General features: G+C 61.4%; 1 protein-coding gene across 7 annotated transcripts in view; it reads right to left on the bottom strand.

Annotated features, from left to right (window-relative positions):
• Positions 1–6,454: 6,454 nt before the first annotated feature.
• The window catches only part of COL6A2 (collagen type VI alpha 2 chain), a 33,471-nt gene continuing 26,018 nt past the window's right edge, over positions 6,455–13,907 (bottom strand). For 2 of the 7 annotated variants that reach the window (XM_023630335.2, XM_023630336.2), the window contains exons 25-28: positions 13,698–13,850; positions 13,035–13,487; positions 12,826–12,864; positions 6,455–7,594 (exon numbers count right to left, since the gene is read on the bottom strand). In XM_023630335.2, coding sequence (XP_023486103.1) covers positions 6,996–7,594; positions 12,826–12,864; positions 13,035–13,487; positions 13,698–13,850 — 1,244 coding nt within the window. In that variant the 3' untranslated portion in view covers positions 6,455–6,995. Of the gene's footprint in view, positions 10,038–10,174; positions 12,865–13,034; positions 13,488–13,697; positions 13,851–13,907 lie in introns of all 7 variants that reach the window. The other 5 variants (XM_023630337.2, XM_070252640.1, XM_070252639.1 and 2 more) reach the window with 4 other exon arrangements.

Raw genomic sequence — 13,907 nt, 5'->3', positions numbered from 1 at the left:
AGGGCGGGCAGCGGGCCCTCTCGGGGGGCGTGGCGATCCGGTCACCGCGGGGCGGGTGAGGATGAGGAGGGGCAGGCTGCCGGGGAACCTCGGGGGCTCCCGAGTCCTGCCTGGGAGGGGCGAAGCGTCGGGGTCCCGGGAGTGGGGCGCCGCGTGCGCTGGGTGCTGGCTCCTCTCGCGGTGGGAGCTCGGGGTGAGGCCGGTGACTGGGTCCCCGGCTCCCCCTCTCCCCGCCCACCCTCTGCCTCTGCAGCCCCCGCAGGGCCTGGGCGGGCTGGACGGGCAGGGGCGTGGCGAGAGCATCCCCGCGGGCAGCCCAGGTCCAGGTGTGGGCGCGATGGGGATTGGGATCCGGCCGGGGGCGGCCGCGGGGCCTGGCTGGGGCTGCGGGGGAGCGCAGGAGGAGGGTGGCGGGCGTGGCTGCAGCGGCCCCGCCCTGGTCGGGGACACCCGGGGCGGGTGGTCGTGTGGCCCCAGGATGGCGCTGCCCTGAGGCTTTGGCCTCCGGTCAGCGGGGGTCGGCTCTGCGTGGGAGGGCTGGCACCACCACCGTGGGCAGGGTCTCCGTTTTGTGGTTTCCTCTGGGCGATGCGGGACGCAGTTCAAACCCAGGACGATGCAGGGACTCCCTCCCACCAGGCCCCGTTTACCCTCTTCTGGGAGTCACGGAACCCCCTTTTGTGCCTGTGTAGTGTCTATTTAGGCAACACAAGCCCGTGTGGACATACAGTCTTAGTTCCTCCTCGGCTCCATAAGAAGAGCAGGTCATATGCTGATGGCCTTTCTGCTGAACCACATGGCCAAGACCCCCTCTCAGTGTTTAGAGACTCGACTCACCTGTGTTGTACTCACTCGTCCTCTTCCCTGCCTTGCCTTGACCGGTTTGCTGTGAGATAAACACGTTCAGAAAGGTGCTCAGAACAGTGACTAACAGGGGCTGGCCAGCGGCGTAGTGGTTAGGTTCCCATGATCTGCTTGGGCGGCCAGGGATTCCCAGTTTGGATCCCCAGCACAGACCTTGCACTGCTGGTCAAGCTATGCTGTGGCACCATCCCACTCACAAAATAGAGGATTGGCACAGATGTCAGCTCACAGCCAATCTTCCTCACACACAAAATAATAATAATAAAAGTAATTTCGAGAGTACATCTTTCTTAAGCCAAGTGAGACCCCAAATGCCTTAAACACTTGATTCTGGTAAAAGACATCCCAACGCAGGGCAATGAAAAGAATCCTATTGGAAGGAAACAAAATCCAACGAATGTAACAGGCAAAGAGTTACTATCAACCAATACAGAAAGCTCCTGCAAAGATGTGGTATATACACACAATGGAATACTACTCAGCCATAAAAAAAGACAAAATCATTCCATTCACAACATGGATGGTCCTTGAGGGTATTATGTTAATCGAAAAAAGACAGACAGAGAAAGACAAACACCATAGATTTCACACAGATGTGGAAGATAAACAAAGACACGGAAAAAGAGAACTGCGTAGTGGTTACCAGGCGGAAGGGGGTGGGGGGATGGGCAAAAGGGTCGTGAACATGGGGCACGTTTATATGGTGACTGACATAATAACGCACAACTGAAATTCACGGTGTTATAAACTATTATGACCTCAATAAAAAAAGAAAAAGCTCCTACAAATCAAACTGAATAGGACAGTGCACCCTGGAGAGAGCTGACGTGTATGTGCACATGTGTGGTGGGTGTATTCCTCTGCATCTGCATGTGCATGCGTGCGTGCACGTGTGTGGTGGGTATATTTGTCTCTGTGTGCGTATGTGTTGGCATGTGTATGTGTATGTATGCAAATACAAGGAAAGTTCCAGGAGGGTCCCCAGCCATGGTAACTCTGGGGGTAGGTGTGCAGGGGGAGGGTCACCCTCACCGTGGCTGTGTATCTTCCCATGTGGCTTGAATCTGTTGGCAGCAAAAACACATTTGAGCACTACTTTATAGGAAATACACCCAGGATCTCCCTTGCCCCTGCTAAGCGAGCAGGCTGGTGGTGGTCACATGGGGAGCAGAGGGGCCTCAGGAAGTGAGGAATTGACACATGGTTTGCTGCTGACCCTGGCTAGAGGAGCTGACCCCAATGAAGGGCCTCTCCGACTTGGGGCGTGTGCCTCGCTTGGGTTCCTCCCGCAGCCCTGGCCTTGGCTCCCTGTTAGCTGTCCCCCACCCTGGGCTTTGTGGACGAGGGGCTGAGGCTGGGGTGGTCTCAGGTCAGAGCTGGGGTGTGAGCTGAGCTCAGCAGCCCCAGGAGGTGTCCAGCCGGTGTCCGTCTCCTTCCTCTCATCCTGGTGTCTCCGGAGAGCCATGCTGGACCCAGGTCCCTGCGAGCTGGATCTGTGCCCCTCCCTGTGACTGAGGCTGGGCTGGGCTGAGCCCCCTTCCATCCATGGCTCACAGGCTCAGACACCAGGCAGGTGTCACTGCTGTTGGTAACATCTCCCAGGGACCGAGCGAGACCCGGGGCCCTTCCCTGCAGGCCGCCAGCCCTGGTCCAGGGATGTGAGCAGGTGAGCTTTTTGGGGCGGGGAGGGGTGGCCACTTCTTCGGCCCTTGAGATCGGGTGAGCCTCTGGGAGGCAGGTGGCCACAGGGACTGGGACCTGCTGTGGGAGAGTGGCTGGGCGTGGCCACTCTTCCTGTCCTGTGTCCACAGCTCAGGCCCTGGCTGACCCCTTGGCCTTTCCAGGGACAGGCGTGAGGAAGGGAGGCTGGACTGGAGATAAGCCACCCCGGGGAAGGAGAGAAAGGGCCGAGTCACATGGGTGGTGGGAAAACTCGGCTGGGCAGTGCCGTGCCAGCAGTGCTGGCTCTTCCTGAGGAACCACTCTCCAGCACTGGCAGCCCGGCCGCTGCCCATCCCTGGCCTCTGAGGGGCCTGTGGGGACACGTGCCCCACAACCTTGCCGGACTCGCACCGCGGGCCCTGCTGCCCTGGGGATGAGCTCCTGCTGAGCTCCTTCCGCCTGTCTCTGCCCGGGACGTTTCTGTGGGGTGCCATCCCCAGGCTGGGGCTGCAGATGCAGGTGCAGAGAAGGCTGCAGAGCCAGGCCTGGGGCCCCCAGAGTCCAGGCGGTTTGGGGAGTGCTGGTGGGGCCACAGGTCTGCCCAGCTCTGTAGCCTCCAGGTCTGACTGTGTCCCTGGGGGACCTCCTTGGACCCCTTCTCCTCAGTGACCATGGAGGGCATGGGCTAAACTAGACACAGGGAGCAGCAGCCCTCATGTGACCCTGCACATCTTTTGGGGTCGTTTGTGAGGTTGGCAAGACTGGGCTCCATCTGACAGTCAGGTCTCCCTGGAGGCACCTGCTGTGGGATGTGACCCAGGACTGCGAGCACAGAGCCATCCACTGCTGCCAGGAGGTGGGTCATGGGGCCTCGGGGCCAGGGAAGGGAGACAGGCCTTTACATCAGGGAGCACAGAGGGGTTGGAGGCCCAGCAGCCATTTGGGACCCGCTTTGACCAGGTGGGCCTGGGAGCATCCTACATTCCCCATTCCATTTCATGGGTCAGAAGGTGGGGCCTTAGTGTAGGCACATTGGTGAGAGCATGCTGGTGAGGGGACGTGTGTGAGGGATGCTGGTGAAGGGATGTAGGCGAGGGGACATTGTTGAGGGGGACTTTATTGTGGGGACGTTTGTGAGGGCCGGTTTGTGAGGTGATGTTAGTGAGGGGGTGTTGGTGTGGGGACTGTGGTGATGGCACGTCGGCATGGGGGTGTTGGTGAGGGAATTGTTGAGGGGACATTTGTGAGAGACGTTAGTGAGAGTATACTAGTGCAATGACATTAGTGAGGGGATGTTGGTAAGAAACATTGGTGAGTGAACACTGTTGAGGACACATTAGTGAGGGAGTAATGGTGAGGGGATGTTACTGTGGGGACATTGGGGAGAGATGTTGGTGATGGCTTGTTACTGACGGACGTATGTGAGAGGATGTTAGTGAGGGATGTTAGTGTGGGGATGTTTGTGTGGTCGTGGTGGTGAGGTGACATTCGTGTGGGGTGTTGGTGAGGGGACTTTTGTGACAGGATGTTAATGAGGGAACATCAATGTGGGACGTTAGTGTGGGGATGTTAGAATGGTGACGTTTGTGAGGGTCATCGGTGAGAGGACATTTGGGATGTTAGGGAGGAGACATTTACTGTGAGCCTGAATGTGGGGACACTGGTGTGGGGTCATTCATAAGGGGTGTTGGTGAGGGGATGTTGGTAAGGGGATGTCATGTAGGAGCATTAGTTAGGGCATCTCGGTGGGAGGACGTTGGTGAGGGGATGTCGGTGTGGACGCATTGTTGAGGGAACCCTGGTGAGATGTTAGTGAGGGGACATTAGGAAGCAGCTGTGCTACTCTGAGACACCGGAGCATGGCTGGTCCATGCCCCTCATCGAGACTTTGAAGACCTGGGTCACTCTGGACTGGATCTGTCCTTCCTGCTGGGAGTGGGATTGATAGCTGTGGTATCAACTCAGGCCGAGGGACCGCCTCGCACACTGTCTCAGAGGTCACGGAGTAAGGGCGTTGTTCCTGGGTGAGGCCTGTGCACACTTTCGAGGCCTAGGGAGTCCATTGGGCTCTCACAGGGACCTGGGACCCCCACTCACGGGCATGCATGCTGGCGATGCCTTGTGGTTGGTGTCCTTCACTGTCCTGGGTGGGTTCTGTGGCCACGCTGCTGTGTGCCTTGTCTGCCCTGACTTCCTTCTGTGACCTTTGCCCCAGGTGAGCCCCTTTGGGTTGGGCTCATGTCCACTTCTCTCAGGGGACAGGATACATGTCCGAGTGGGGCCAGGTGGCGATGAGCAGGCAGAGCAGGGGGCCCAGCCAACTGGGGCCATGGTGGAGGCTCTGAGGGTGTCCTGTGTATTTGGAGTGAAGGGTCCTGTATGAAACCATCACAGAATCCTAACTTGAACATTGCATGTGGCAGGCAGTGTGTCTGAGGGCCCCCCCGAGGGGCTGAGGGCTGGGGAGGTGGGGCCTGCGGGGGCGGGACCTGGACATGGGGCTGAAAGAGCAACCCCTAGAGGGGGCTGGTGCCCTTGCCCTCTGGGGAGGTTGGAGCCCCCAGCAGAGAACTCTGTGGACACCAGTGTGGCGAGCACTCTGAGGGTCTCGGAGCTGGCCTGCACCCTCGAAGAATCCCACCACCCACTCAGTGGTGCCATAAGTCCCTTCCAAAGAGACTGTTCGTCTCGTCTCCTGAGGGTCAGAGGCTAAATGTGCGGGGGCTGGCATCACAGAGAGGGATGTCCTTTGCCTTGCAGAGGGGACCCTGGGCAGGGCCCAGTGGGCAGAACTCGGGACATGTGGGGGGGCCTCTCCCTTCCCCACCTTCCCGACCCCTGAAGTTTGCAGGCCAGGGCTGCTGCTGAGGCCTCTCCTCTGTCTCCTGTTGGCACTTTGTAGGTTCTTTGCAGGGAGGGAAAACGGAGGCAGAGGGAGAGAAAACACTGGCTGCAAGCCTGCCCTCCAGCTCAGGCTGTGTAGGCAGATGTCAAGAGGGCTGGAAGTACCACAGAATGAGTTTGTCATCCCCAAAAGGGGATGAGCACGGTGTCAGCGTGCTCTGGGCTGGCTGTGTCCCCCTAAATTCGCATGTTGAAGTCCTAGCCCCCAGTACCTCAGTAAGTGACCTTATTTGGAGATCGAGTCCTGGCAGATGGAATGAGTTGAGATGAGACCAGACTGGAGCTGGGTGGGCCCTAACCCAAAATGACTGGTGTCCTTGTAAGACTGGGAAATGTGGACATGGACTCGCACAGGGAGAACCGCCAGGAGCTGGAGAGAGCCTGGAACAGACAACCCAGAGCCTCCAGCAGGGGCATGGCCCTGCCCACACTTGGGTCTCAGACCTCCGGCCTCCAGACGGTGAGACAATCAATTTCCGTTGTTTAAGCTGCTTAGCTGGCGGCAGCCCTAGCAAAGAATAAACGAGAGCAGAGCGTCTGCCTGTGGGAGCTGGTGGTTTAATATGGTGCTTCCCAGAGGGTGAGCTTCCGAGGCCAGGGGTTTGAACAGAAAGTCGCTGAGGTTCCAGAGAAAAATGGAATCTATCTATTTATCTATCCACAGAATGTTTTCATGCAAACCAACAAGCTTCTGAAAGCACGGTGGCCCTGGTTCGGGGACAGAGGAAAACTTCATCCATCAAGTAGCATCCTTTTCAGCCCAAAGCTGACTAGACCGGGTGGATCCACAGCTGAGGCATCCAGTCTATGCACTTGGAGACGGTGTGGGTGGCCAGTGCCTGGGGGCAGCACCTGCCCTAAGAGAGGAGGCCAGGCCCAGCACTACTGCAGTGCACTGAGCAGGTAGGGGGATGGGGCCCTGGGGGCATGATCAAGTCTGCGGGCATGGGACAGGCTGAGTGTCCCCTTGGCCGCCTGGAGGGGTCCCTGGCAGGGCACAGACACATAGAGCTGGGGAGCAGGAGGGGGTTCAAAGCCTTTATTGGATTGGGGCATGTGCACACAGGGACATGCTGGGCCTGCTGTCACAGATCAGTCTGACCCAGAGCAGGTGACCCCCAGAGGCGATGGGGAGACCTGGGAGCAGGGCCTGGAGGGCTGGCGGGGCTCAGCGAGCTGCTGGGGGTGGAGGTGGGGACAGGAGTTCTAGGATGAGGCTGGGCTGAGGGAGGCTGAGGGGACAAAGTGCCTGCGGATGAGGGTCTGGAGACTGGCTGCTGGGATGGCGGGGGGAAGCCTCTGGAGTCCGTGGGGGGCATGGAGGGCAGGGCCGGCGAGATAGAGGGGAGGGGTGGTGGGCTCCACGGCTCAGGGCTGTGGGACCCCTGGGAGGAGCTGGGGTGGGCGGGGTCGTCCGCTCCTGACTTCACACCCACACGTGGAGAGATCGAGGTGGCAGCGCGCAGGACCTCGCGGTGGGGTCTGAGTAGCACCGCCGACAGGAGGGCGGCGCCCACAGGGAGAGGAGCGCGGGGCGGGGCGGGGCGGGGCGGGCGTGGGGGGCACTAGCAGATCCAGCGGATGAACCTGTCGAAGAAGCCGGGCTGCGCCAGGCTGTCATAGTCCTTCTCTCGGAAGACGGCGGCCGCGTCGCCCAGGCTGATCTTGGAGAGCACGTCCGCGTCCACGTCGCTGCCCACGGCCACCACGGTGGGCACCACGTTCTGCTTGCGCATGGAGTGCACCGCCTCCTCCAGGCTGTCGTTGCCCGTGACGCCGTCCGTGAGGAACACAAAGGCCAGCTCAGCGTGGCGGCGCGCCCCGGCCCGTGCGTCCTGCACCACGTAGTTGATGGCGTGCACGATGCCCGCGCCCACGTGCGAGAAGGAGTTGAGGTAGCGCGCGCTGGCCAGCGCCTCGTGGATGGCCGTCAGGTTGGAGGTCAGCGGGAAGGCCACCTGCTGCTCGTCACGGCCCCCGAACTGCAGCAGCGCCACGCGTGCGTTGAGCGGGTCGTCCTCCCTGCGTGCCAGCGTCAGCCGCCGGGACACCTCCTCCACGAAGCGCCGGGCCTTGTGGAAGTTCTGCTCACCCAGCCGCTCGGAGCCGTCCAGCAGGAAGACGATGTCCACCGGCCGCTGCGTGCACTGGGCCACGTACAGCTCTGGGGGCAAACCGGGTGGTGGGCGGGGGCCACCCAGGCGAGGCCCCCCGCGGCCCTGCCCCTCCGTGGCCACACCTGGCCCAGGCCATACCCCGCCCAGGCCATACTCCGCTCTGGCCAAGCCCACTCTGGCCATGCTGTTTCCATCTCTTTATGCGACCCGACCACTGGAGCCGCAGGGATGCTGGGGCTTGGGGTGGGGGTGGGGGTTTGCACCCAACGTCACCCAGGCTGGGCAGGGTCCAGCATCCCACCCCATCTCCTCAGACCCATAACCGTCTTTCCTGGTTGTGCTTCCCCCAGGAAATGACCCCAAACCCAAGGGCTGAGGGGCTGTTTCCACTCCGCAAGCACCATCTCTGCCCAGCGGCCTCCTCTAGGCCCTCCAGAGCAGGAAGGCGTCAGTAAAGCCCCTTCAGTTGGCCCCAAAATTGGATACCCCCACAAAAACCATGGTCTGTGAGGAGTAGGGGTGGGAGAGAGGAGCAGGGGAGCTGTCCTCACATTTCTACTTGTGTAGAAAGACCTCATGAAGACTCTTAGCCCTGAAGGCTCCTGGACACAAGGACCCACCTCTGGCTGTGCCCCCCTCATTTTCCCTATTTCAGAGCCACTTGGTGCTGGCTGGGCCACATCTCACCTGGCCCTGGGAGCACTGGAAAGGGGAACCCATGTCCACTCCGACTGGACAAGACTTTGGTGGGCAGTGGGCACAGGTCTGGCCAGAACCCTGTGGCAGTCCCGGTGACTCATTGTCACCTGAGGGGACCCCTGCCCCGTTCTGGGTGGTCACCAGCCCTGGACATGCCAGACAGCATGGGGTGAGTCTGCAGTCAGGGCTGAGGCTGGGCCTCTGGGGGACACGGGTGTCATAGCTTAGCCTGAAAACTGGCTCCCCACATGTGAGACCATAGGCTGGAGCACAGCCCACCCATGGCAGCCACACAGCCACTTCCTCCCTTGTGGCCATGCCCAAGACCTCAACTCTAACCAGCACCGGGGCTGGGCGGACACAGGCTGGTCTCCCTGCTTGCGTCCAGCTCCTCAGCCCCACAGCCCTCCTCCTGGACGTGAGGGCAAAGGGCACTAGTCCCAGCCCAGGTTTGCCGACGCCCAGGGCCTGGAGTGTGGGGATCCCGTCGGGAAGGAGATCCTGACCTGCAGCACCACAACTAGGGCGTCAGCTGAGCACCTGGCTTCCAGGCGGCCCCCTGTGCAGTGGCAGCTCTCGTCCAGTCCCAGCCAGCAGCGAGCACCCCAGCGCGGCACCCGACCAGAGCAACGCATCCACCATCTTTGTTTCTCAGCTTTTATAGAATGTTTATGACGTGCTCACAGCATCTGAAGGACACTCCCCGGGGGCCGGGGGGCCAACAGAGGGAGCGGGTGTTCCTGGCAGACGGGATTCTCTTTCAAGGAGCTTAGTAACGACGTAGCTTATTTTGGCTGAAGTGCAAATGAAGGGCAGCTTCTGCTTTAAATTCAACAGCTGGAACTTGCAGAAAAGGTCCAGCAAGTTGTCTAGACTAGACTTGGACTTCCAAGTACCTACAGGCAGAGACAGACACGCGGGGGCGGCTGGTCTGGGGGAGTCCTCATGCACTGCCAGTGAGGCTGCCAAAAACGCACAGGGCGACTGCGGGCATGGAGGCCAGAGGTTAACACAGGAGTTTTGGGGTTGTTTACCAGGCTGTGCTCTTCCCTCTTCCTTTTTGGCTAAATAATGGCCCCCCAAAAGATGCCTGCGTCCTAATCCTGGAGCCTGTAAATATGACCTTATGAGGCAAAAAAGAACTTTGCAGGTGGAATTAAATTACAGACCTTGAGATGGGGAGACTATCCTGGACTATCCCGTGGACCATAAATGCCTCCACAAGGGTCCTTGTGAGACAGGTAGAGAGATCAGGCTCCAGAAGGGGGGAGGCCGTGTGGTGCGCAGGCAGAGGTAGGAGCTGGTGAGGCAGGGAGGCCCCCCACAGAGCCCTGAAAGGGGTGCAGCCCTGTGACACCTGGATTTGGACCTCTGGCCCCAGACGGAAAAAATAGATTCCTGTTGTCCCGAGCCCCCTGTATGGTGGGCAGCCCCGGGAGCTAACACAGCCGGGCGGGGCAGCTCGGGCTGTCTCTGACATGCGTGGCCCGCGGCTTCAGCAGAGCGCCAGCGCGGTCTCGGGGTCCCCCACAATGTCCTTGTGCACCAGCTTAAAGGTGTCAATGAACAGCTCCATCCAGTCCTGCCGCTCGTTTCCCGTGGCGAACTTGGCCCGCTCGGCGGTGTACACCAGCACGGCCACCAGCCGGGAGTAAGCGGCTGGGTCCTGCGTGAACTCCGTGGCGTTTAGCAACTGTTGGATCAGGGGGATGGTCTTGGGGAAGGAGCCGTCCGGGCTCTCTTCCGTGCGGAGAAAGGTGACCGGGGACTCGCCGCCGGGCCACGGGCCATCTGCGGGGCATCCAGAGAAGGCCGTCAGGGCCTCGGTTGGCGTGAGTGGGCCTCCAGCGCCCTCCTTGGCCCAGACAAAGGCGCCCCTCTCCTGGGAGGCGAGTTAGGACCAAAGCGAGGAAGGAGGATCAGCTCACCGAGGGGTCAGCGAGTAGACAGCGAGGCCGCAGCCCCCACCAAGGGCACAGGGCACCAGAGCTGAACAGGGCGGGGGAGCCAGCAGCAGAGCGCACGGCCGTGGAGACCGGGAGCAGAGCGCCTTTGGGGTCAGCACAGACGTTGGGAGCCACAGGACTTCCCACACAAACAGCCACACTGAGATTGGCCAGACGCCAGCTCGCTGCTGACCACTCAAGGCCATGTCCCCGAGATGAGCCCAACGCCCCTTAAATACTCAGCACCACGAGGAGAATTGCCTGCTTATTCCAGCCCAAACCCGGCGTCGGCAGGTGGCCCTGGACCCCTCAGAGCAGGGACATGAGACAACTCGCCATTACCTGTCCTCCTCTGCCCTCGAGGCGTGAATCTCCCACCGCCCAGAATTGTCCCCTCCAGTCCCCGCGGAGGTTAGGGCCATGCTCGGAGGGCACCACTGCTCCTGTCCTGAAGGTGAGAAGCTTCTCTCTCCTCCGGGCGAGCGCCAGTCAGCGACCCAGGGGACTGGCCACGGCCCCAGAGCCCTCGGAGCCTTCCCCTCAGCGCCAGCCTCTAGAGTCACCTGCCTTCGTCTGGAGAAGCCGAGCGCAGGTCCCAGGGCTCCTCCCTCCCGTGGGGCCTGTCCCCAGACAAAATCTGCTTCTCTCTGATGCCCTGTGGTTCCAGCACAACTGAGCTGCCCCTGGCCTGGTCCAAGCCCGGGTGTGGCTGGGGCTCTGGGTGGACAGGGCCATTTGGCTAGAAGGTCATGGCCATGGCAGAGCCGGCAGCGTCCACCCAGCACTCTGTGTGCAGCCCCGCAATGTGGAACCCACACGTGTCAAGGAGGCCGCTTCCCCCCTGGGTCAAAACGCCTAATTTACTGGGAATTTCTAGTCACTTTATAGGAGGACGAGCTTGCGAGTCTAGTAGAAGGGCATAAGGAGGAGGTGGGAGGGTCTCCAAGGCGGCTCCGGGGCCCAGGGGCCAGCGTCACTCTGACTAAAGCCAGACAAAGGCATCACAGAAAAAAACCACAGCCCACGACCTCTCATGAATGTGGACGCAAAAGTCCGCAGCAAAACATCAGCAAGTTGAATCCCACAACGTATAAAGAACGTATCCACTACAACCAAGCGGGTTTATCCCCCGTCTGCACCGCCAGTTCCCCCTCTGAAAACCAGTCAGTGTAACTGTCATGTCAAAGGATGAAGATGGAAGATGGCACAGTCATGTCAGTGGACGCAGAGAGAGCGTGATGGACTCCCACACTCCTTCACACTATCACTATCAAGAACTAGGAACAGAGGGGCCGCCCCGCCCCGACGAGCGGCCTCCACAGAGACCTCGGCTAACACCTCACCAGGGGTAGAGTTGTAGCTTTCCCCTAAGATCAGGGATGGGGCATGGGGGCTGGCCCCACTAGGGCTGGTCTGTACCTTAGGGGGGTCTCGACGCCCCCTAGGAGGACCACGCCCTGCAAGGCGGCCAACGCCCAGGCCGATGCTCTCGGGCCAGCACCTCCGGTTCCCGGTGGCCCCCGGCACCGCACACGGCCGTCCTCAGCTGACACTGAGGGCCCCCGGCAGGCTCCTGCAGAGACCCCACAGCTCGCCAACAGCCATGGCGTGGTCACTGGTACAACCGCAATGAGCGTTTCCTCTGAAGCTCCCTGTCAGCATGAGTGTGGGGACCCTGCCCCGGCTTGGCCCACCCCTCTCCTCAGGCCTTTGAACCCGCCCGGGGACCATGTGACACACCAAGGAGCCCGCATGAGAGCCAGGGAAATGCTGATGTCACACGGCAGGCGTGGGTGCCCCAGGGGAGGCAGTCTGTGTCCTCCGACGGACCTGCCAACACTGCCTGGCCCTGGGGGCCCCCACCTCGATGATCCGGGGAGGGGACAGTCCTGGTGACCCCGTTCCAGCTGGAGGATCCCCTGGCCTCAGGACCCAGGCCGGTGGGGGCAGGGCTTGCTGAGGGGGACTCCGTGGCCCCCATCGCTGTGCCGCAGCGCCGTGTGCACACGGGGGACGACCCCATCCCGCCCTTCCCCAGCCCCGAGGGCCCCTCGAGGACAGGCTCTGCGTGCCCCTGTGCTCCAGCCTTGCACACAAGGGCAACGATGTCGGGTGGGGGCATGGGCCCCCAAGCACCAGCAGGGTCTGTTCCCAGAGGGGTCAGTGCAGCCGTGCCGCCAGGGGTGGAAGCAAGCATGTCTGCCAGGTGCTGGGTGCCTGTGGGCGTGCTCACCTCCCGGGTGGTTTTCAATCAGCCATTTTGTTCACCAGATCCAGGGCTTCCACCTGTGGGAGCCGGAGGGCCCTGGGGCGTCTGTGCCCCTGGGTGGTGGGGACCATGAGGCCCAAGCACCTCAGCCGATGAGGCTGAGAATCTGCATTTGAGACCAGCTCCCTCCTCACATGTGCCAGTGAGGTGAGGATGGCCAAGGCCTCGAGATGCCACACCCTGTGCCCCCGGCACCTCCTCAGACGTGCTGGGGTCCTGGGGCGGAGAAACCCGCCAGTCTGGGCCCAGACCGGAACCTGAGAGTGTGTCACTGTGGAGAGGCCCCCTTCCTGGGCCCCTGCACGGGCCCCTCCTCCCCCAGCCCCGGCGCTCGTGAGTCGGGACTCGGCGGCGCCCGTGTTACCTGTTTGGCAGGGCAGGTCTGGGCACACGATCTGAGGGTCTAGAGGAGAGAGACAGAGGCCGGGGTCCCATCAGCCTCTGCCGGCCAGGGCAGGGCCGGGCTCCCTCAGCCGCCCACGGACGCCTGGCCCTTCCTGCCCAGTGGGTCCTCCTTCCCTCATGCAGGACCAGGGCTGGGCAGGCCGAGGGGGTGCAGGCGCGGCTGCTCACCTGGGCACAGGACGTCCTCCATGTCATCGATGAACTTCTCGGCCACCAGGTCGGAGAAGAGCGTCATGTTGCGCACCTGCTGTGGCTTGTCACAGGCGATGGAGTACAGGTTCTCGCTCTCGTGCCTCTCGTGGAACATGTCGCCGATGCCGATGGCCGTCACTGTGACGTCATGGTTGCAGAGCGCACGCAGGTTGAGGTCATCGTCCCGGGGGTCGTGGCGGCCATCTGTGATGACCACAGCGAACACGCGGGTCTTCTGGCGCCGGCTCTCCTTGATGAGCTGGTTGTAGGCAAACTTGAGGGCAGAAGGCGTCCAGGTGCCTCCCGCAATCCACTCGAGGTTCTTGACAGCCTCCTTGAAGCTGGACAGCGAGTTGATGCGCTCGTCGTCCAGCTGGATGGCCTCGAAGGTGCCCTCGTGGCTGTACTGCACAACGCCCACGCGGGTCCCTGTGATGGCCAGGGCGGGCATGAGGGACTGGCCCCGGCCACCACCCCCATGGCTCACATGGGCCCTGGGGCCTTGGCAAAGCTGAGGCCCAGCCTGGAATTTCTGACTGGATCTCAGGGTGTCCCGCCCGCCTGCTTCTCATCACGGACGGGGCCTGGTGACTCCCTGCCGCACGGGCCCCGGCGCCCCCCACCACGGGCGCAGCTCACCTGTCTCTGACTTGGGGTCCTTGGCGATGGCCCCCAGCCTGTTGACCACGTTGATGACAAAGTTCTTCTCCAGCGTGAAGTTGGTGTAGCCGATGCTCTCAGAGCTGTCAATGACGAACACCACGTCCAGGGCGCCACAGCGCTTCTCGCAGTCTGAGGGCCAGGCTCGGGGTCAGCGTGTGGGCGAGTGGGTGTGTGCCCTGACCCCGG

The sequence above is a fragment of the Equus caballus genome, chromosome 26 (genome assembly GCF_041296265.1).
Source record: "Equus caballus isolate H_3958 breed thoroughbred chromosome 26, TB-T2T, whole genome shotgun sequence".
NCBI lineage: Eukaryota > Metazoa > Chordata > Mammalia > Perissodactyla > Equidae > Equus > Equus caballus.
Note: the sequence above shows the minus strand (reverse complement) of the source record. Positions and strands in the feature narration are given on the sequence as shown.